The sequence below is a fragment of the Marmota monax genome, unplaced genomic scaffold (assembly GCF_021218885.2).
Source record: "Marmota monax isolate L192 unplaced genomic scaffold, Marmota_monax_Labrador192_F-V1.1 WCK01_AAM20220418_F8-fsc00092, whole genome shotgun sequence".
NCBI classification, from domain to species: Eukaryota; Metazoa; Chordata; class Mammalia; order Rodentia; family Sciuridae; genus Marmota; species Marmota monax.
Window position 1 is genome coordinate 1,971,535 of NW_026692583.1, and position 21,182 is coordinate 1,992,716.

The window sequence follows — 21,182 nt, forward strand, 5'->3', positions numbered from 1 at the left end:
AGCGCATTCTAGGGTGTATTGTTGGCTCCGCCCCCTTCGCTGGCCTTATGCACCTCCTTCGAAAAACCAACCAATCACCGCCTAAAGCCTCGTTGCTATAGATACTCATCACCACCCCTTTTCCTCCCAGAAAGCTGCGCGACGCGCCGGGGCCTCATCCCCTTTTTGCCATCCGGGTCTCTCGCGCGAGCGCTTTAGTCTGTGGCGAAGCTTCGGGGCGGCCGGTACTGTTGAAAGCGGCAAGTGAAGGTGCCGCCTTAGCGGCCGGGTTCTGGACTATGGCGGTAGGTACCAACTCATGAGTTTAAAGTCAGGGATTTTTTTTTTTTTTTTTGTAGTTTCGAAAGAGTAGGTGAACGGCCTCAGGGCTGTTGCCCGCGCGCGTGTGTGTATGGACAAAATGGCGCCGCGGCCTTCTTCTGCGCCCGCCATCATGGCTGCCCGCTATCGGGAGGGGGAAGGAGGGCGGCGTCGGTGGGGGTGGGGAGCCGCAGGGAGTGCCTTTTTTCCAGAACTTTCCTTATCTCTTCCCGAGTCCGACGTTCCTTTTGGCCCACGGGAATGTCCCCAGCTTAGCTTAGATACCCTGTTGGTTTACATTGAGTTTTCTTAGGGCTTGAAAATTTGTATTCGCAGAGCAGGAAGAGGCTGGAGAAGAGAGAGAAATTAGAAGTCATCTCTAAATAAAAGTATGGGGTCCAAAAGGCGGTGTGTGTAGGGGACGGAGTGTGAGGAGTCCGCCTCTGGTCTCGGGGTGCGTTCGTTGGGTGGGATGGTGTATTCCTTGCACAGTTCCTTTCAGTGCTCGCCCGTCGGCGCCCAGGTCTGCCCTCAGCCAGGAGCTGGGATGGTCTTGGGGAGAGAGCGAAAATGCCACCGACTCGGATTCGGAACTGTGATTCCGGCATGATCCGAAGGGATCGTGATAAAATCGGTTTAAAATGTACATTACAATCCCAACGTATTAGTGGCTGTGTTTCTCTAAATTTAAGACCCTTTCGTTGACCCCAGTAAGAACTGCAGATAGTAAATCACCGGTTCGGAACGCTAAGCCTGCCCCGGGTATAGGATGCCCACTGCCGAGGGAGTATGTGATCGCTTAGTTTTTGGTGAACCAGTTAAAAGGAAAGTGTAAGCATTTTGCATTCCTTTTTACTGACGAAAAGGATACATCTTTTTATTTTAGAAAATAAGTAGTACTCTTAAGCATAAAGTTTACTCTTATTAATGCTCTGTTCGGTATTGCTTTTGGCCTCTTGGTACACTTAAAAGGTAGTTTTAAGTTGGTTTGGTGCAAGTGGTGGGAGGATTGGGTATTTTAAAAATATCATTTAGGGGCTGTGGCTCAGTGATAGAGCGCTTGCCTAGCACGTGTGAGGCCCTGGGTTCGATCCTCAGCACGACATAAAAATAAATACATAAAATAAAGATTTTTTTTTTTTAAGTAACATCATTTAAAGCGTTTGTTTCAGCACGGCCTCGTGTGATTAAAAAGACAATGCCTTGGAGAAGTGGCCTAGTATTAAATTCGATGTTTGCCTTTGCACTGGAGAAAGATTTGTTTTACGTGTTTCCAAGTACTGCTAGGGTTTTCAAATCTTAAATTGTAGAAAAGAAGTGTTTCTGATGGAGTCAATCAATAACAAAGGTAGAACTCAGTTTTGTGGTATTGGGAGTTAACCCAAGGCCTGATGTATCCTTGGTAAGGATTCTACCACTGAGCTACACAAACCCCATGCCATTTTATTTTTATTTTGAAACAGGGCTTCCCTAAGTTGCCTTAATCTCCCAAGGAGCCCGGATCATAGGCCTGCACCAGGGCAATGGCTGGCTGCAGTCAGTATTCATGTGTAGATTTTTGAATTGAAATGAAATTTAGAAATCATCAGAATAATTTTAATAATCAATTGATTTTAGTTTTTCTGGATGTCTTCAATATGCTTCTATAGAATATCCTCGAATAAAACATGCATATGCTGTGGCCACCTAGCATGTCCTTTTTTTTTTTTTAATACCCTGTTTTTTAATTAATTATATGTGGTGCTGAGGATCGAACCCAGGGCCTGGCACGTGGTGGGCAAGTGCTCTACCACTGAGCCACAACCCCAGTCCCCTATCATATCTTTTTTATGATGGCATAGTGTTAGCTTTTCTGTTGTACTTTTACAGATGCAAATGGCTATTTAAGTTATTGTGTATCGCGTGGTAGTTTTCCTATAGTCAGGCTTCTGTGCTATTAAGTATGTAGTTAAATTAACTTTGGGCCGGAAAGTTATTCTAATTGGGCTAAGATACTGTCTTTTCTATTATAAAAAGTTGTTTTCGGGCTGGGGATGTGGCTCAAGCAGTAGCACATCACCTGGCGTGCGTGCGGCCTGGATTCGATCCTCAGCACCACATACAAAGAAAGATGTTGTGTCCGCCTAAAACTAAAAATATTAAAAATTTTTCTCAAAAAAAAGTTGTTTTCATGTGTGTGATGGTACATGCCTGTAATCCCAGCAACGTAGATTCTTAGCAACTTAGGGAAACCTTGTCTCAAAATGAAAAATAAAAAAGGACTGGGGATGTAGCTCAGTGGGAGAGCACCCCTGGGTTCAATCCCTAGTACCCAAGGAAGAAGAAAAAAAAGTTGTTTTCAGTTCTCAACTTGGTTATCTACAAAAGAAAATGTTATGTACTTTGTAGTTTAGGTTTGAGGTGCATTTAATTTACCAAGTAAAGGCTGTACAGGTACTTATCATGTAATAAGTTAATTTGAATTAACTTGTGAATAATGATGACAACAGGATCAGTATTATCCTTAATTGTTGTGGTACAGCATTATTTATTAACAGTAGAGGTAGCAAAGAGAGATACATTATCATTTAGAGGCTTAATACATAATTTGTGTTTCAATTAAACAATCTTTTTATTGCTGGGTTGTAGCATTGTATTGATAGTTTTGACCCTTGGTGAATACAGGTTGAAATAATGCAACTTTTTAACATCTCATTTTATTCTATATTCATTTTCTGGTCTCATCTTTGAAGAAGTTCCATCATTGTGTGATTCCCTATTTACCCAATCCAGATTTCTTCTGATGTCCTAAGTGAAAAGTTGGTAAAATTTCTTAAGGGCCAGATGGTAAATACTTTTGGCTTTGTGGGCGATGTGCCACATTGTTTACTTGTTTTTATACTCTTTTAGAAAAATGAAAAATCTTGGCTTTAGATTATATAGAAATAGGACAGTAGTTTGCTAACCCCTATCCTAAGTCAACTCCCTGTATTGATTATTTTCATATTACCTTGTTTAACCACTATGCATTTTGCACATACAGCTGGATCTGCTTCTACTCCTTTTTTATAAAAAGCTGTCTAAAGAACATTTAGAATTTAGTGTTCTTGACACTTTTTTCCTATTTCTCCAATTTGAATTAATTTCTTAATGACATTCTTTTTAATTATAATTAGGATCAAACAATCCAGCAGAACCACAGAAACAATTTTAATGGGAAACTAATTCATTTCTTCCTCAAACATGGATTAATTTATGTGCTGAGTGCTGTTAGGAGGAAGTCAGATAATTGCCTCCTATAAACTACAAAACTGATACATAGGTGAAGGAATTTCCTTCAGGTAAATCAAGTTCCGGAAAAGAATGTGTATGGTTGGTTGATTTAATTTTAAAGTTTATGTAAAGGTCTGGGTATGTAGCTTGGTGAAAAAGCACATGCCTAGCATGTGTGAAGCCCTGGGTTCCATCCCCAGCACAACAAAGAAGTAAAACTTATATTGCTGTAATTATACTTATAAAGTGTTTCAAAGCAGAAACAATGTTTCCAAAGCCCAGAACACAAATGATGAGAGGCAGGCCATGTTTTGCTGCAACTCTGTGCCAAGAGGCTATTTTCATTAAAGGGGGTTAATGAAATTAAGAATGGGTTCTCTTAGATAAGTTAATATTCTGCTTATTTTATGATATTTAGAAGTATTCCCTCTGCTGTAAATAAGTAATGGTCTGAAGATACAGCTCAGTCTAGAGTAGTGCTCACCTAGCCAGTGCCAGGCCTTGTGTTCAATTCCCAGCACAGAAAAATAATAATGATAGTGGTTCTGATCAGAAATTACAGGTACATCAGTCTAAATATATATGGTTCTCTTTGGATAGTTGTTTTGAGTCGTTTAGGCAAGTTATTATACTGCATGTATTTAGCTACTTGGAAGTAAGCTGTTCTGATTTACTTTTTGTAATACTCAAGGATAACTATCTTCTTTTTTACTTTTAGGCTAGTGATACAGAACGAGATGGACTAGCCCCAGAAAAGACAACCCCAGATAGAGATAAGAAAAAAGAGCAGTCAGATGTATCTGTTTCTCCTAGAGCCTCAAAACATCATTATTCAAGATCACGATCAAGGTCAAGAGAAAGAAAACGAAAATCGGGTAAGACATAAATTTGTTGGTAGAATTAATAAATGTTCTTTTAATTGAAAATGGATAATGAAAGTATATTGGTTATTTTTTATTTTAAGATAGGGTCACCTTAAGTTGCTTGGGGCCTCAGCCTCCTGAGCTGCTGGAATTGTAGACACCTGCCACTTCACCTGGCAAAATAAATATATATTATTTGAGTTTGAATGTTTCTGGATTTGTTTTTGCATTGCTTAGAACTGAGGGCATTGTCTATGACAGGCAATGAACTACATCTAACGCTGTTTTAAAATCCTTGTGAAGCAAGGTATTTAATGCTTACAAATACTCCATATTCCTTAATTTTTCTATAAAGATAAAACTAAACTGATAGAGAAAGTGTGGGGTTTTTTGCTATTTTTAAAAAGTTAGTGTTGAAATATATGTAATTCAAAGAAAAAGAAATTAGTATCATTACTATTGAAGGAAGAGGTTAATAAGTGAGAGAATAGTTCGGAGTTTTAAAAAGTTTTTAACACCTAAGCTGGGCACTGTAATTTCAGTAGTGGGGTTGGAAGTTCAAAGCCAACTTAAGCTACTTATCAAGACACTGTCTTTAAGAGAAAAAGGAGGGCTGAGTTTGTAGATCAGTGGTAGAGTGCTTGCCTAGCATGTGTGAGGCACTGGGTTCAATTCTCAGTACCACATATAAATAGATAAAATAAAAGTCTATTGACAGTTTAAAAAACGTTTATAAAAATAAAAGAAGGGCTGGGGATTGTAAGACTCAAATCTTAACGTCATTTATCCCTTTTGTTCACAGATAATCATCTACAAAATATTGTTTTGTCTGTGTATTTGAAACTGGTATTATCATAACCATTTTGTTTTCCTACATTTCTTTAAAATATTTTTAAATTGTAGATGGACACAATATATTTATTAATGTGGTGCTGAGGATCAAACCCATTGCCTCACACTTGCTAGGCAAGTGCTATACCACTATAGCCACAACCCCAGCCCTGTTTTCTCACATTTTTTACTGGTGGATTATAATTATACATAGTGGAATTTGGTGTCACATATTTGTACATGCACACAATATAATGATATAGGCTGGCCAGTCATTCCCCAGTATTTCTCCTTTCCCTCCACTTCTTCCCTCCCTCCATCACTTTTCTCTGCATAATTATTTTTGAATGGAAATTTTTCTAAGCTAATAGCATCCTTTAGACTTCTTCAATAACATACCAAATATAATCCAACCTGTTTATTTTCTTTTTCTTTCAATTTTGTTGTCCTAATTGTTTACTTCATAAATTTGCTATGTACTAGAAAACAAGATGAACTAGTCAGCATTTTGTTGAAATATTGGAGAATTTGTGACAGAAAGGGAGTATGGTGGTATACACCTGTAATCCTGACTGCTCACAAGGCTGAGAATACAAGTTCCAGGCCAGTCTCAGCAACTTGCAAGACCTGATCTCAAGGACTGGGAATGTAGCTTAGTGGTAGAACATTGACCTAACATATGCTGCGCCCTGGGTTTGATCCCCAACACTGTAAAACAAAAGTATTTGTGACTTAAAGACGGTGTTTGTACTGTTGGCTTAATTTTTTTTTTATTCACATTGTTTGATATTCTTAATATAAATAATTCTTCTCCTGCCATAAAAAGTATAGATATTGGAAGATGAACAGGTAGAATTTTTTTTTTTTAATATTTATTTTTTAGTTTTTTCGGTGGACACAACATCTTTGTATGTGGTGCTGAGGATCGAACCCGGGCCGCACACATGCCAGGCGAGCGCGCTACCGCTTGAGCCACATCCCCAGCCCCTAGAATTTTAATTGTAGTTGGACACAATAACTTTTATTGTATGTGGTGCTGAGGATCGAACCCAGGGACTCTCATGTGCTAGATGAGCACTCTACCACTGAGCGACATCCCTAGCCCATGGAAGTTATTTTTGATAACAGCATTGAAATTTATGTTTATGTTGAATTATTGTTTGTGTTCACAGATAATGAAGGAAGAAAACACAGGAGCCGGAGCAGAAGCAAAGAGGTAATTAACACTTTGTAGTGAATAGGTACTTTAAAATACTCGTAAAGTATCTGGTAGAAATGTTTGTGTGACTATATTACATTGTTAAGGTAAGTACCCAAACTTGAAATTTAAAAGGTTAATTGGGTTATAAAATAAGCATGATTTGGATTCATCCTTTTTCAAGAAGATAGTTGTTTATATGAAAAGTGCCTTCAAAAACTTAATTTTATTATATTGTGAATATATTCACAATAAAAATTTCATATGAAGAATATAATTGGTTTTTTTAGGTCTGTCACACAGAGCTTCCATTAATCTGAGGTCCCGAGTCTCCTTAGCCTGACAGCTGCTCAGGATTTTTAAATAGCAGTCATCTTTAAGTAGCAATACCCTAGATATCTGTGGGCTACTTTTTCTTCATGGTAGGTAACAAGAGTTCTCTTTTCTTTTGTAAGACTTAATGGCATTATTTCCCTGGTAGTGTTGAATTTTGAAGTACAGGGGTAAGTAAGGGACAGTAGGAAAGGTGGCAATGACAACAAAACTTGAGGATAAACAAAAGGCAGCAGTTATATTTCAAAGGAGTTTTAACTTGCTCACCTGAGAAGACAAGGAATGAGCCAACAAGGAAGAGCAGATGTAGCAACAAGAAAGGGAGAAGAGTCTGATGGGGGCTGGGCAAGGGACTCCTAAAAATATGGGCAGGGACTTCACCTCTTCCCCTAATGGAAGCTCTGTTAAATTTTTAATTTAGGAGAGTTTTTGTGAAAATGACTATTTTGTTTAGCTCACATGATAACATTTCTATAATAAATCATACTCAGCGTGCTAATGCGCGAAGAGACTGAACTGAAGACGCTGCAGACTCAGATAGCAAAATAATAAGCCTACTTCATGATAAGGTAACTATTAGTCATTCAAACTCCTATTTCCCTTAAGTATCTTAAATCAGTTAAGGGTTTTAATGTTTTTTGTTTTTGTTTTTTGTTTTGTTTTGTTTTGTTTTTTTAATTAGAAATGTTATGTTTGAAAAACTGGTTTGAAATAAACTAAAACTTTTGGAAATTTAACCATTTAAAACTTTTCCAGTCTGCCACTATATGGCAAAATCTAGGAAATTTTCTTTTGTAAGGTCGTATCACAGAGAACTGGCAATGAAACTAATATTAAGCTTGTGTCTCCAGGTCTCTTATTTTTCTGCCAAGTAGAAAATCACTATGATCATTTTCAAACGTATCATCATGCATGTTCCAAAATGATTGGCGAAGTTTTTTTATTTTTTTATATTTTTAACAATAATTAATCTCGAGTGAAAAGAAATATACTATGGTCTGTTTTGGGAAACAAATAATGTATTTTGGTGGAGAAGTGGTGGCCTGGGCATCAGACGAACTGGGCTCCAGGTCCCGTTCAACTACTGTTTAGCTTTGTGACTTTAGAGATTAGTTTAGTTACACATAATGTAAGGGGATTAAATTAGAGGATATGTGTTTCTTTTCAGATTTAAAATTTAGTGACAATAGAACGCTTGGAATTTTAACATTTAACTACAAGATGGGTTTGATAAATCTTAGTGTGGGAAAATGTTTAGCACTTCCTACTTTGGTATTTGTGCAATAAAATAGGAGAATTGATCAATACACTTTTAATTTTAGCTGATTCTGAATGCGTATGTATTTAAGTCTTGATTTTAATCAAAATACGGGGGGATAATGTGTTGTATGATGGCATAGGGATTAACTATTTACTCTTAGTTTGAGTTTTTAAAAATTAAAACAGGTACAGTTGGCATTTTGTACTGCAGGTACACAAGATGTAGTAGAACTCTAAACATTGGAATTTGCAACATAAATTGCTGATTCACAGTTAAGACATTGGGAGAATACAAAAGCTAATTTTAGAGACAATGTGACATGCAAAATAGGTATGAAAAGGACACATAACTGTACTTTGAAATCGTACAAAATTTGTTCACTAAAATTAATTATACTTAGCTTTCCATTTGAAATGCATTTTCTAGTGCATTTCTTTATGTCCTTATTGTTTATTCTTTAAACTTAGTATTCTCTGGATTTTGAGGTTGATGTATAGATATGGTCTGCATTTTTTTTTTTTTTTACAAATGTTAGGGATTCCTCTATATCTGGTATAATGGTTTTCTGATATTTCAGTTTCAAAAATCATTGTTTTCTTGTGGTATGAATATATCTTGGGGGGAAACTGTATTTTGTGTTTATTTTAAAAATTAGTAATTAAATCTGCAACATTTGGGTGATGTGAAACTAGATCATTTTTTATTTGCCACACACTCCTAAGGTTACTAATGTTGCATCACAACATTTTTGTCTACTGATACCCATACTAACTCTTTTTGTTGCACTATTTTCCTGAAAGAACCAACTTCTTCTTAAAACAGGCAAGAAGACATGAATCCAAAGATAAATCTTCTAAGAAACACAAGTCTGAGGAACATAATGACAAAGAACATTCTTCTGATAAAGGAAGAGAGCGACTAAATTCCTCTGAAAATGGTGAGGACAGACACAAACGCAAAGAAAGAAAATCATCACGAGGCAGAAGTCACTCAAGATCTAGGTCCCGTGAAAGGTAAGTAGTTTTGGTATTATCCATAAGCACTTTATGTTTCACTTTAAGTTACGTAAATTTTCTCAGTAACTTGTTACTAGGGAAAAAAAATTTATTTATTTTAGTTGTAGATAAATGTACAGTATCTTTATTTACTTTATGTAGTGCTGAGGATCAAACCCAGTCCTTCACACATGCTAGGAAAGTGTTCTACCACTGAGCCACAACCCCAGCCCCTGGAAATTGATCATTTCTTACTAACTTTAATAGCTAGAACATTTTAGTCTTTGCCTTATGGTAAATCCACAAGTGATGTCCAAGATCAAAGGAGTGAGAAATGGTTAACATGTTCAATTGATGGGTAGATTTTCTTCAGCCATTTACTGAGTTTTATTTTATGCAGTGAAAACATTATATTGTTGAGTTACTTAGATAGTTTAGGCCAATAAAGAGAGAGTCCATTTACACCATTGATGTAGAAGGTGTTTGTTCCAAACTCACCATTTAAGTTTTTTTTTTTTTTTTTTTTTAATTGTTGTTGTGGTAGTGCTAAAAAAGAATTTTTAGAAACTAGGTAATGGTTGAAATTTGGAGATTTTGGATTTGAGAAGCTAGTGTTTAACATACATTTGAATTTTTTCTGTGGGTAGTAAGTGGTGATACCAGACTAGTCCAGATTTAAATATGATCTTTAAGCTTTATATATACTGTGGTAAAGTTCAGGCTTGAAACTGAGTTGAGGAAGGATGCGTTGAACATTTTGACATGTTATAGGTTTTCTATTCCCATTGAGACTTCTTCATATAATAATGAAGGTTATAAGTCCTTCAAAAACCTCAGCAACCTTTTTTTATAAAGGAAAGTTTATTGCCTGTCTTCATTACATTATTACAGATAATATTCATAATGTATGGAATTGAAAACTCTTTAAGTTGCATACTTGAATTTCAGGCGCCATCGTAGTAGAAGCAGGGAGCGGAAGAAGTCTCGATCCAGGAGTAGGGAGCGGAAGAAGTCACGATCCAGAAGCAGAGAGAGGAAGAAGTCTCGATCCAGAAGCAGGGAAAGAAAACGGCGGATCAGATCTCGTTCCCGCTCAAGATCAAGACACAGGCATAGGACTAGAAGCAGGAGTAGGACACGGAGTAGAAGTCGGTAGGTACTCATTCTGAATAAAATCTGGTAGACACCTCATTGGGCGTGTGTGACAACCCAAGAATGTTAATAGTCAACCAGTTTTATTTACATATTAAGGTAGAATTGTTCTACTTATAACCTCACTAATAAAAAAAAATCTAGGGCCTAGCAATATGGTGCATGCAAGGGGCTGGGGTTATAGCTCAGCAGTAGAGCACTCACCTCGCATGTATGAGACCCTGGGTTCAATCCTCAGCACCACATAAAGGTAAATAAGTGAAATAAAGGTATTGTGTCCAACTACAACTACAAAATAAATATTTATACTAAGTGCTAGAGTGAGTAATGAAAAGGGATGAGACGTAGCTCAGTGGTAGAGTATCCTTGGGCTCAATTCCCAGTACATGGGGTATAGGGAATGGTGAAGGATCATTAGTTGGCAGTGTAATTAGTAGGACAGGAGGAAATTTTAATAATATTCTTAATAGAATTTTCATTTAAATGCTATAATTAATATGTATGCTAACTTACTAGTATTCATAGTAATGCTTTTAATTTATTGAAGAAATACAATTGAAATGCAGGTGAAGATAGACCTATGTTTAGATTTTTTGCTTATCCACTTGTTTGAACTTTTATCAAATCAGTGTCAGTTTTTACTCGGTTGTTTTTAGTCTGTCGTATAGTAATTTGAACTTTAATACTGACAATGAGTCAAAGGTAACTGAGGCAATCTTTTAATCACTTTTTGGGCAGTTTAGGACTTTAATTTCGGTAATTCTTTTAGTGATAACTGATTTTCTAAAAACATCCTCAAATTAATTGTAGTTTACTATACTAGAGCCTGGCACAGTGGCACACACCTATGGTCCCAGCTAGTTGGGAGGCTGAGGCAGGAGGGTTCTAATTTGGAGGCCAGTCTCAGTAGGATCCTGGTTCATAATAAAAATTTTTTAAGGTGGGGACAGGGCTGGAGAAATAGCTCAGAGGTAGAATGCTCCTGGGTTCAGTCCCCAGTGAAATAAGATTTGCAAATATTTGGCCTTTCATTTCCAGTTGTGTAAATATTGACCTATATTGTGAATAATTACAAGGTTAGTCTTTGCAGCCTTAGTTGGTATAATCTGTGTGCTGTGATGCCAGCCTGTAGTCCTGGCTACTCGGGAGACAGGATCACAGGTTTCCGACCTAAGAAACTTTTGAGACCCTGTCTCAAAAAATGAACAGGCTAGGGTGTGACTTAGTGGTAAAATGCTTGCCTGGCATGTGCAAGGGCCTGGTTTCAGTCCCTAGTGCTGAAAAAAAAAATAGAAATGCCTGATGAGTTGCCAGTGTGTCCATCTAAAATATGGAGGTTAAATAAATAAATGGGCCATAAAAATAAGAAACTTAAGAGACAGGTCTCACTTAGTTGCTTAGGGTTGTTGAGGCTGGCTTTGAACTCAGGGTCCTCCTGCTTCAGCCTCCCACGTTACTCGGATTAGAAGCGTTCACCATTACACCCTGTGTATCATTGACTGTCATTAAACCATGTAAACAATTTTTTAAACAAAATTAATTATCATAAGACTTGTAAAATGGCATTTATTACAGAGATAGAAAGAAGAGAATTGAAAAACCAAGAAGATTTAGCAGAAGTTTAAGCCGGACTCCCAGTCCTCCTCCCTTCAGAGGCAGAAATACAGCAATGGATGCACAAGAAGCTTTAGCTAGGAGGTATGTATGTTTTGTTTTTTAATTGGTTTTTCCCTTTCTACGTTTAAGTAGATGCCAAATTGTGTGGACAAAATGAGTCGTAAAGTCAGTATACTTCAGGTAAATTAATCATAAATTGTGATACCTTTGTATTAAGTTTTTAATTCTCACCTTAGATGTTTGCTTGCTTGTGCAAATAGGAGGGTTGAGATGTCTGAAGCCATTCTTGTTTTTTTTTTTTGTCTTCATGATTAACTGGTTATTTTTTCCAAAGAAATATAGTCAAACCACTTGTTTGCTTTTTTTTTTTTTTTTTTTTTTTTGAGCCTTATGTCATCTTCAAGGACTGTTTTACATCTAATATGGTTTTACCTTTACTTGGTGGTTTTTCTTTCTCAAAACAAAACCAAAGAATTCTTTCAATAGTTTTCTTAAGGTTGTAGCAAATAATACATATACATTATAAGCTAATTTATTATCTTGTAACATAGGGAGAACATTGTATTTCTTAAATTTTCTACTGTTTCAAAGAAGAGGGAACCACACACAACAACGCTGACTGAAATCTGCAAAATGCTCCAAAGAACTGCCTCAAATGAGGCAAGTGAAATAAACTCCCAACACATTTTCGGTTTTCAAAAATTCTGAAAATTAAGTTCTTTGGATTTGGGGTTTTGTTTTGTTTTCCCCTTCGTTTTTTTTTTTTGTTTTTGTTTTTTTTCCTTGTGAAATTGAGTTTGTTGTTTTTGTTTTTGTTTTTTGTTTTTTTCTCATTATAAAAATACAGTTATCACAATGTAACCTGATGTGCTGCTGCCCTGTGAACCCAGCCTGGCAGAACTCCAGCTGAACAGCAGCAGCAAAGGTGTGAGCTCACCCCTTCTTCATTCCATTCACCTCAGTGAATGGTGTTAATTCCAGACCTGCAATAGCATTTTGATAGAACCAATACTACTCATATTTTCTTTCTGAAACTAAAATCAACATCATTAGGAAGTGATTTACTCTAAAATCTAAACTAATTTATGATAATTGGTTCATTAACTTTGACAAAGTATTTTCTAAGCCCTAATTTTGACTCTTTAATTTACATCTATACCATAAATATGTTGCACTTTTCGTTTTTGGATTTACTCTGAAGTAAAACTTTTTGATTTAGCCACTTAGCGGTCTTTCAGGTATGACAAATTCACATTAAATCCTCTTTGGGCAATTTAAAGTTGTTTTGGAAATATTTTTCTTACTTATGACCGACCTACATTTTCTTGTTAAGCCACATCAGAAGTTCTTATTATTCTCGGGGACAAAAAAAAGTCTTCGACTGTGTTTCTCACATATGTGCTCAGTAAAAAAGAATGCTTATATATCATAAACTTTCTTTTTTATAAATTTCAACAGTTGTTAAAGAATATAACAATTGACTATCGTTGTTTTTTATTAGCCATGTGTCCATCCCCCCAAAAAATACCTTTTCCCCAATCCATGCCTGTTTATGCCACGTTAAAGATGAAGAGTGGCATTAATTTATTATTGGTAAATTGAAGAATCCTTCTGACAAAAAGGGTTTTTCTCTTTCAGGAACTGATCATGAAGATAATGTTACTCCTTTGCTGTATAAGAAATAAATTTGCACATATTCATAATTTCAGTGTGAAGTGGAATTAATTTTTTTTGAATGAATTTATATTGCCTGTGCCTTTGCCAATGACAAATTTCTTCACCTGCTAAAAGTAATTTCCTAATGCAGCCACTACCATCCCCCTTTTATTAGGTTATAATAAATAATTTAGCAGGGTTTGCTTGCCCTTTTACTTACAGCTTTTTAAATTTTTATTTAGGTAAAGACTATAACAAAGTATTTGGAAATAAAGAGCATCGTTAGAATGATTGGGTTGGCATTCTATCATAGCATTTTATCTTTACTCTAGTTGTCAGCCCTGTCAAAGATTGATGAATTTTAAAGTTTTAACCATTTCTTTAGTGTGAAATACATATTAAATTTCTAGTTTTTGACACTTCATTCAATTCAAAAGTGTTCATAAACAGTATTGTATAGCATGTGCCAACAATTCTGCCTACTCAGGAAGTTAAGGCAAGGAGGATTATTTGAGCCTACGAGTTGCAGGGCCAGCCTGGGCAGCATAGTCAGACCCTATGTCATAAAAAAGCAAAGAGCATTGAAATGTTCTTTTGATAGGAAGAGGATATTGAATAATTGGCTCAATTTAAAGTTTATCAAGTATTTTGTCTTTGTACATATATAAAGGTACATAGTGAATTTATATTAACTGTTTAAATTTAATTGTCTTTGACAGATTGGAAAGGGCAAAGAAATTACAAGAACAACGAGAAAAGGAAATGGTTGAAAAACAAAAACAGCAAGAAATAGCTGCAGGTAATTTTTTTTTTCATTATACATATATGGGTTTAACCTTTGTATATATTTTTAAAACTAATAGGAAAAAAAAATCAACTGTGATTCCCTAAAATACCCGTCAATACACTGTAAACATTTTTAGTGTTTTGCCACCTAATAAGTTCTTTATGAGGTTAGTTGACTTTTATCATTAGCTCTACCAGTAAACTACATGCCTAGTCCCTTTATGCATATATATTTTCATTTTGTCCATTTAGATAATTTGAAAAGTGAATAATGACTAATCTTATTCACTTAGCCCTACAAATGTCTTCTATTATGAGTTTGAGAATGCAGCTTATTTAAGACGGTAGATATGTATTAAAATATAATACATATCTACCTTCTTAATAATAATAATACATATGTATTAAAATATAATACACCTGGCATAAAAGGTGCTTGAGAATGAAATTTATATCTATGAAATTGAGTCTAGAAGATGTTTTATTTTGACATTCCTAATAAAGAGTGGTGCTTTTTTTAATACTCCAAAAGTTTATGTACTGCCATTTTGTTTCTAATAAAATAATTAAAAGACTTTCATAACTGAGTTCCTGCAATGTTAGTAATTTAAGAACTTTTCAAGTCTCTATACTCTGGACTGAGAAAAATGAGGGATTAGAAGGGTCTTGCTGTTCCAAAAAGACATATCACATGGAATTACTTGGCTTGGTATATAACTTTAGGACATGGCCTTAGTATTGGTTGGATATGTTTAATATCTGTTTAATGTTATTTGTTTCAAATGAGATAGCTGTAAAAATACTTCGGAAAACATGACCATACAATTATTAAATACATTTTAATTATAGTTGTGAATGCCATAGTTGATTTCCATTGAAATCATACCTTCCTCCAGTTTGTATAATTCTTTTCATCCTCTTGAGAAATGTTTGATGTGTAACTACATATTAGGGAAATACAGAAGCATTGGTGAACACGCTGAAATGATGTTTTATAAGGTAAACTTTTCCGTGTATTTGTTGGAAATAACCCTGCCATTTTCATAAATTGAAGGATTTTTTTTTTCATGTAAATGTATTGATGCAAATTATAAAATTTGTCTTTGAAAACTCATACTTACATCCTCTTCAGCAGCTGCAGCCACTGGTGGTTCTGTTCTTAATGTTGCTGCCCTATTGGCATCAGGAACACAAGTAACTCCTCAGATAGCTATGGCAGCTCAAATGGCAGCCCTGCAGGCTAAAGCCTTGGCTGAGACTGGAATAGCTGTACCTAGCTACTATAACCCAGCAGCTGTGAATCCAATGAAATTTGCTGAACAAGAGAAAAAAAGGAAGATGCTTTGGCAAGGCAAAAAGGAAGGGGTAAGACCTCCCAAATTCTTTATTATTTATCCCTAATTAGCAATTGCTTAGAGAATCAAATTTCTGTTGAAAAATGCAAGTTTGAGCTTTTCTCTCTTCTGAGAGCCTGTTTGCAGTAGTCTAATTTGAAGCAGTAAACATGAATGATTGAACTTAAAAGCTTTCAAAAAGAATCAGTTACATTTATAAAGGGGAAGAAATGCTACTTGGTTTAGGTATTTCATTAATGATATATTATGAGGTACTGCCAAGCACAGTGTCACATGCCTGTAACTGTAATTCTGGCTACTTGGGAGTCTGAGGCAGTGGTATCAAAAGTTTGGCGAATTTGCCAGACCCTATCTTATAAAGTTTACAATTTTGGTCTCAGGGACACTCAACCACTGAGCCATATCCCTAGCCCTATTTGTATTTTATTTAAAGACAGGGTCTCACTGAATTGCATAGCACTTGGCTTTGCTATCTTCCTGCCTCAGCTTCTCGAGACACTGGGACACACTGCCTGTGTCACTGCACCTGGCTTGCTTCATTACTCCATAAGATAAATCTTAATATCATTATAGATCCATTAACAGAAAGCCATAAATGCTGCTCTTTTAAAATTATGTTGCTGAGAGTGTAAATATCCTAATAAAAGGTATTTATATTTTCCATATTCTAAAATGTAGTGTTTCTTAACAGGACAAATCCCAGTCTGCTGAAATATGGGAGAAATTGAACTTTGGAAACAAGGACCAAAACGTCAAATTTAGGAAATTAATGGGTATTAAGGTGAGTTTTACTTTGTATGAAGATTCACATTAAGCCGGGAGGCTGAGTCAGGAGGATTTCGAGTTCAAAGCCAGCCTCAGCAATGGTGAGGCCCTAAGCAATTCAGTGAGACCCTGTTTCTAAATAAAATACAAAATAGGGCTGGGGATTGGCTCAGTGGTGGAGTGTCCCTGAGTTCAATCCCCAATACTCAAAAAAAAAGATTCACATTAAACCTATTTTGGCAGGGGCAGGGGTTGTAGCTCACTGGTAGAGCACTTGCCTAGCATGTGTGAAGCACTGGGTTTGATCCTTTATCTTTTTTTTTTTTTTTTCTATGTGGTGCTGAGGATCAAACCCAGCACCTCGAAAGTGCTAGACAGGTGTTCTACCACTGAGCCACAACCCTAGTCCTGAAAGTTTTATATCTTAAGTTTTAGGAAATTGAGGTTATTACCTTATCATACTTTCCCTCCACCCTTTTAAAAACTAACAAGCAATACCACCCCTTGGAGTACTCATAGCCTTGATTGATACTTCTCTGTAGTGTTTATACACTGTCAAATGTATTTTGATGCTTTTTGTTTTGTTTTTGTTGTTGTTTTTTAATGGTACTGGGGACAGAACTGAAATCCACTGTACCACTGAGCCATACCCAACTCCTTTTATGTGTTGTTTTTTGTTGTTTTGTCTTTTTCCACAGTTTAAATTTTATTGGATCCCACTATACTTTGTATGTTTAGAAAGAACATTGTCTTGTACTATATGGGTCATTAATGAATGGATGGAAGCCAAATGAGGTCAAATACAGTATTTTGAAAATACAAGTTAACAGTCACATCAAGTGAGAGAATCATCTCTTATTTTCATCAAAATGCATTTTAATATTTTGTCTACTATTTAGAGTGAAGATGAAGCTGGATGTAGCTCTGTTGATGAAGAAAGTTATAAGACTTTGAAGCAACAGGAAGAAGTATTTAGAAATCTAGATGCTCAGTATGAAATGGCAAGATCACAGACCCACACACAAAGAGGAATGGGTTTGGGTTTTACATCTTCAATGCGAGGAATGGATGCAGTTTGAAAAAAGATCACACTTTTAAAGTTTGGGACTTTATAGACTTCTTGTTCTGATGTCAGGTCCTTGTTCACCAAACAGCTAGCATTCTAGCTTGCATGGGTGTTGCATTGACTTTAATTTATTGAAAAATACGATTTTTGTAAATATCAGATCAGTGATACTGGTGTTAGTGTTGTAATCAGGTTAAACCCACTTCCATTAAACTTGACAGGACTATAGAAAGACAATATTTTTTAGTTCATTAATTCTACTTTTCAAAAATATATTAAAGCTGCAGGTGGGATAAAATCTCATACATAGATTTTTTTCGTGTCCGCTGTCTTGTGTACTTTTGTACTTAACCTTGTACAGTTATTTTCATCTCTTGAAACATGAAAGAAATGTTATGTAGATGTTCTTTAGAAGATCTGACCATTTGGTACATAATCCAGCAAATAAGCTGGGTGGTGATGATAATAATAAAAATGGTTTTCTCAAAACTGGTGTTAATTTAAATTACCTGGTATTCTTGTTTGAGTTTATGGTTTCTGTAGCATTTTGCGATTGCTATTAGAAAACACTGGCTAGAAATTCCTTTTTATAAACAAAAATAGTTAACTATATGCTATAGGCAATACCATGGTGAGCAAAAAAAAAAAAATGTAAAGGGAAGAGGAACAAACAAATCTATTAAAATATTTTTTGTTTTTTCCTACTACTATAAGGGACAAAATTGGTGTACAGTATTTGTTAAATATTCCATGTTATTCAGGAAATAGAATAATGCATTAAAGGGATGTAAGCACTTTTATTTTAATAAAGTGCCTTATAACAAGTCATTTGTATGCCCTTTGAAGTCTTTTCCAGCATAAACTGATCTAAAATAGTAGAGGACAACTTTGCTCAATTGAACAGGGCATAAATCTGGGGATGAGGGGGAAACATTGGTAGTTAATTCACTTTCATTACAACAAAATAATAAAATTTTGACATACTTAGAAAGTTAAAATTCTTTAAGAAACTTCACAGTGTATCAAATAGTCCAGTACAACAAGGAAGACTGCTTTATAAGAATAAGACACATTAAATTTTTGGCACTGAGGATTGGACTCTACAGAGTTTGAGCATGCTAACTACAGGCTCCCCATTGAGCTGTACTTTCATATTTTTATTTTATAACGTCTCTGGGTATTTTTGTAAAGGCTTACTCATCTCAGCATAATAATTCTGTGGAGAAATGGAGTTTTTTTGTGCTTTAATTACCCAACAGCTTTCTGAATAAATGACACCATAGATCTTTCTTTGGGGAGTCATTAATAAATATATTTCTCTGTTACTTCAATTCATGGCTGGCCTAGGAGCACACTTCAGTGGTGCTTAGAATGTGCAAGGCCTCAGGTTTTATATCGAGATCTTCAGGGGGAAAAATGTTCATTTCAATATTAAATATTCATGGCCATAGAAGGCAAAGTAGATAAAATTCCCTATCTTACAGTATTTAAGGAACTGGCTATACATGGTGAAAGAAACCTGTCCTCTGCTCATTTTTGGCAGCACTACACAATAAAATTTTTTTTATGTTAGCCAAATGTATAAACAGTGAAATTATTAGTATGACATGCAAAACACAAAAGTCAGCAATGAGAATTCTTTCATACTTTGGGAAACCAATATATATTGCACTTTATACATCTCAATTGAGATGTTTCAAGAGTTGTTTTTTGTGGTACTGAAATTGAACCCAGAACTACTTTATTACTGAGCTATATCCTTTTGTTTCAAAACAAACTATCCAGGCCAACCTTGGACTTGGGAGTACTACTATCAGCCTGCCAAATAACTGGGATTAAAGATGTGTACCACTGGACCTGATGCATTTCAAGTTCTTAACACCATATGTAACCAGTACTAACATTAGTGCAGGTTGAGGGTGGCTTACAGGTGGTGGTAAATTCCACAATTACGTCACCAAAAAACATTATTGGAGCTCTGGAGAAAAGGAGCTGTTTTTACTAAAGTTTAGAAATAGGTCCATAGTGGGAGCCATTTATGGTTTTGTATTTCCTTAAACCTTAACACTTGTCTCCAGGCTGTTGTTGTTTTCAGTTCCAAAGCCTTGTGCTCCTTGATGTTGGGTTTTGTATTTGAGTACAACAAGGATGTAAATTGATGCACAGGAGACATTTCAAAGAAGTGGCTAGGTGAGTCAAACCAGAGGGCTATGCTAATATTTGAGACAATCCCTGTCTCACCAAGGCCTGAGGATGCAGGCCAGGGGTAACATGCCACAGGGTTCTTTTCCAAGTACCATCACCTGCCACAGTCTGGCTGGGCAAAAATAACCGGGAGGTCGAGCCACTTGTAGATTCAAGCAGGAACAAATTTGAACTCGCGTGAATGCCACCCACAAAACCCTCCAGGGACTCCGCACCCGAGCTCAACCGGAACTCAACCAAAGAGTTCAAAAATAGCAGGCATCTGAGGCAGCAGGAACCGCCCCTTCTGGCAAAATGCCAGGCACCATCTTGACCTGGCCATGGCTCTCAACATCTCCCCCCTTTTGATTAAACACCAAGTATGTGGCTTAGGGACCGTTCCTGTCTTAGGTTGTCCAATACTACATATGGTCCTTACCCGTCATCGGATGAGCTGACCTCAAGGCGTCAGCCTCCTGCCTTAGGTTGGTACCATTGCAATTGGGTCTTACCCGTCATTGACTACCGGCCCAGCATTTAGCCACACTTCTGGATAGTGGGGTTTACACCATAAACAACCTGCTACAAGCAGAAAAGGGAGGATACAAAACGCCATGACACCAAGCCAATTGACGGCCCCTTTTGGAAATTGTACCACTGATGACATCATCAGCAAAGATACCCCGGCACTACCACAATTCACTGCACCAACAGATAGTTCACAATGCATACAAGTGATACACAGTCCAGGCAAGTTCTGCAAGCAATTCAAAGCAGAGGAATCCATTAATATGTCCATTTCCTCCCAAAGTAAATCGACTCCTTGATTGAGTATCACTTGTTGAATTACATTATTCATTGATGCATCAGTTTATACAGTTTGTTGTGATAGCTATCGCAGAAGCTGTAGTTTGGTTTTATCTTTCTCTTCACCGGCACTGGGATGAAGATAGGAATTCTGGCAGTGATGGCTAAAAAAAATTATGTAACATTCCAGCAGACACTAAAAAAAAGCAATTTTCTAAACAATTTAGTATCCTGAATAGAATTAGATATAATGAAAAGGAAAGGTGAAAGTAAACAAACAGATCTGTTAACCTCCTTTTTGTTCACATTTTAAAACAATCCTCAACAGCTGTTTTCCCAATTTAAATTAAACCATTTAAATCATGTGAATAATTTTAAAAAATATTTGGATCCATTTTTTCATGAATGCTCCTCATATATGATATATGGACATACGCACATACAGACATACAACACAAAACACAAGTGTGCACACATAACACAATACACACAACACATAATAGTAAAGGCCTTGTAGCTTTTTACAGGTGAAATGCCCATTGCAATGCTCAAAAACTCCACAGTCAAAAAATAAACTGATCAGAAAAACATTAACCTAGGTCTGTATGAGCTCAAAAAACAAAACTTCATGATGTGGGAAAGGGCAATAATAAAATAGATATTGAAAAAAAGCATCCTGGTTACCACCTGGGTTTGACTCTTCTTTTGATATCCCATCCTTTTTCCTGTAACTTGCATATGGGTCTGAAGGTATTCCCACA

General features: G+C 36.1%; 1 protein-coding gene across 4 annotated transcripts; it reads left to right on the top strand.

Annotated features, from left to right (window-relative positions):
- The first annotated feature begins 133 nt into the window (after window positions 1-133).
- Window positions 134-17,919, top strand: Rsrc2 (arginine and serine rich coiled-coil 2). Of its 4 annotated transcripts, none has more exons than XM_046446083.2 (10): window positions 134-284; window positions 4,271-4,427; window positions 6,419-6,462; window positions 8,861-9,051; window positions 9,982-10,185; window positions 11,761-11,883; window positions 14,178-14,257; window positions 15,377-15,609; window positions 16,291-16,380; window positions 17,264-17,919. In XM_046446083.2, the coding sequence occupies exons 1-10, from the start codon at window positions 279-281 to the stop codon at window positions 17,441-17,443; spliced, it is 1,308 nt and encodes a 435-aa protein (XP_046302039.1). In that variant the 5' UTR covers window positions 134-278; the 3' UTR covers window positions 17,444-17,919. The 4 variants fall into 4 exon arrangements, with proteins under 4 accessions (XP_046302039.1, XP_046302040.1, XP_046302041.1 ...); XM_046446084.2 differs by having other exon boundaries at window positions 15,380-15,609; XM_046446085.2 differs by lacking the exon at window positions 134-284 and adding an exon at window positions 7,269-7,346 and having other exon boundaries at window positions 4,330-4,427; window positions 8,839-9,051.
- The last annotated feature ends 3,263 nt before the right edge of the window (window positions 17,920-21,182 follow it).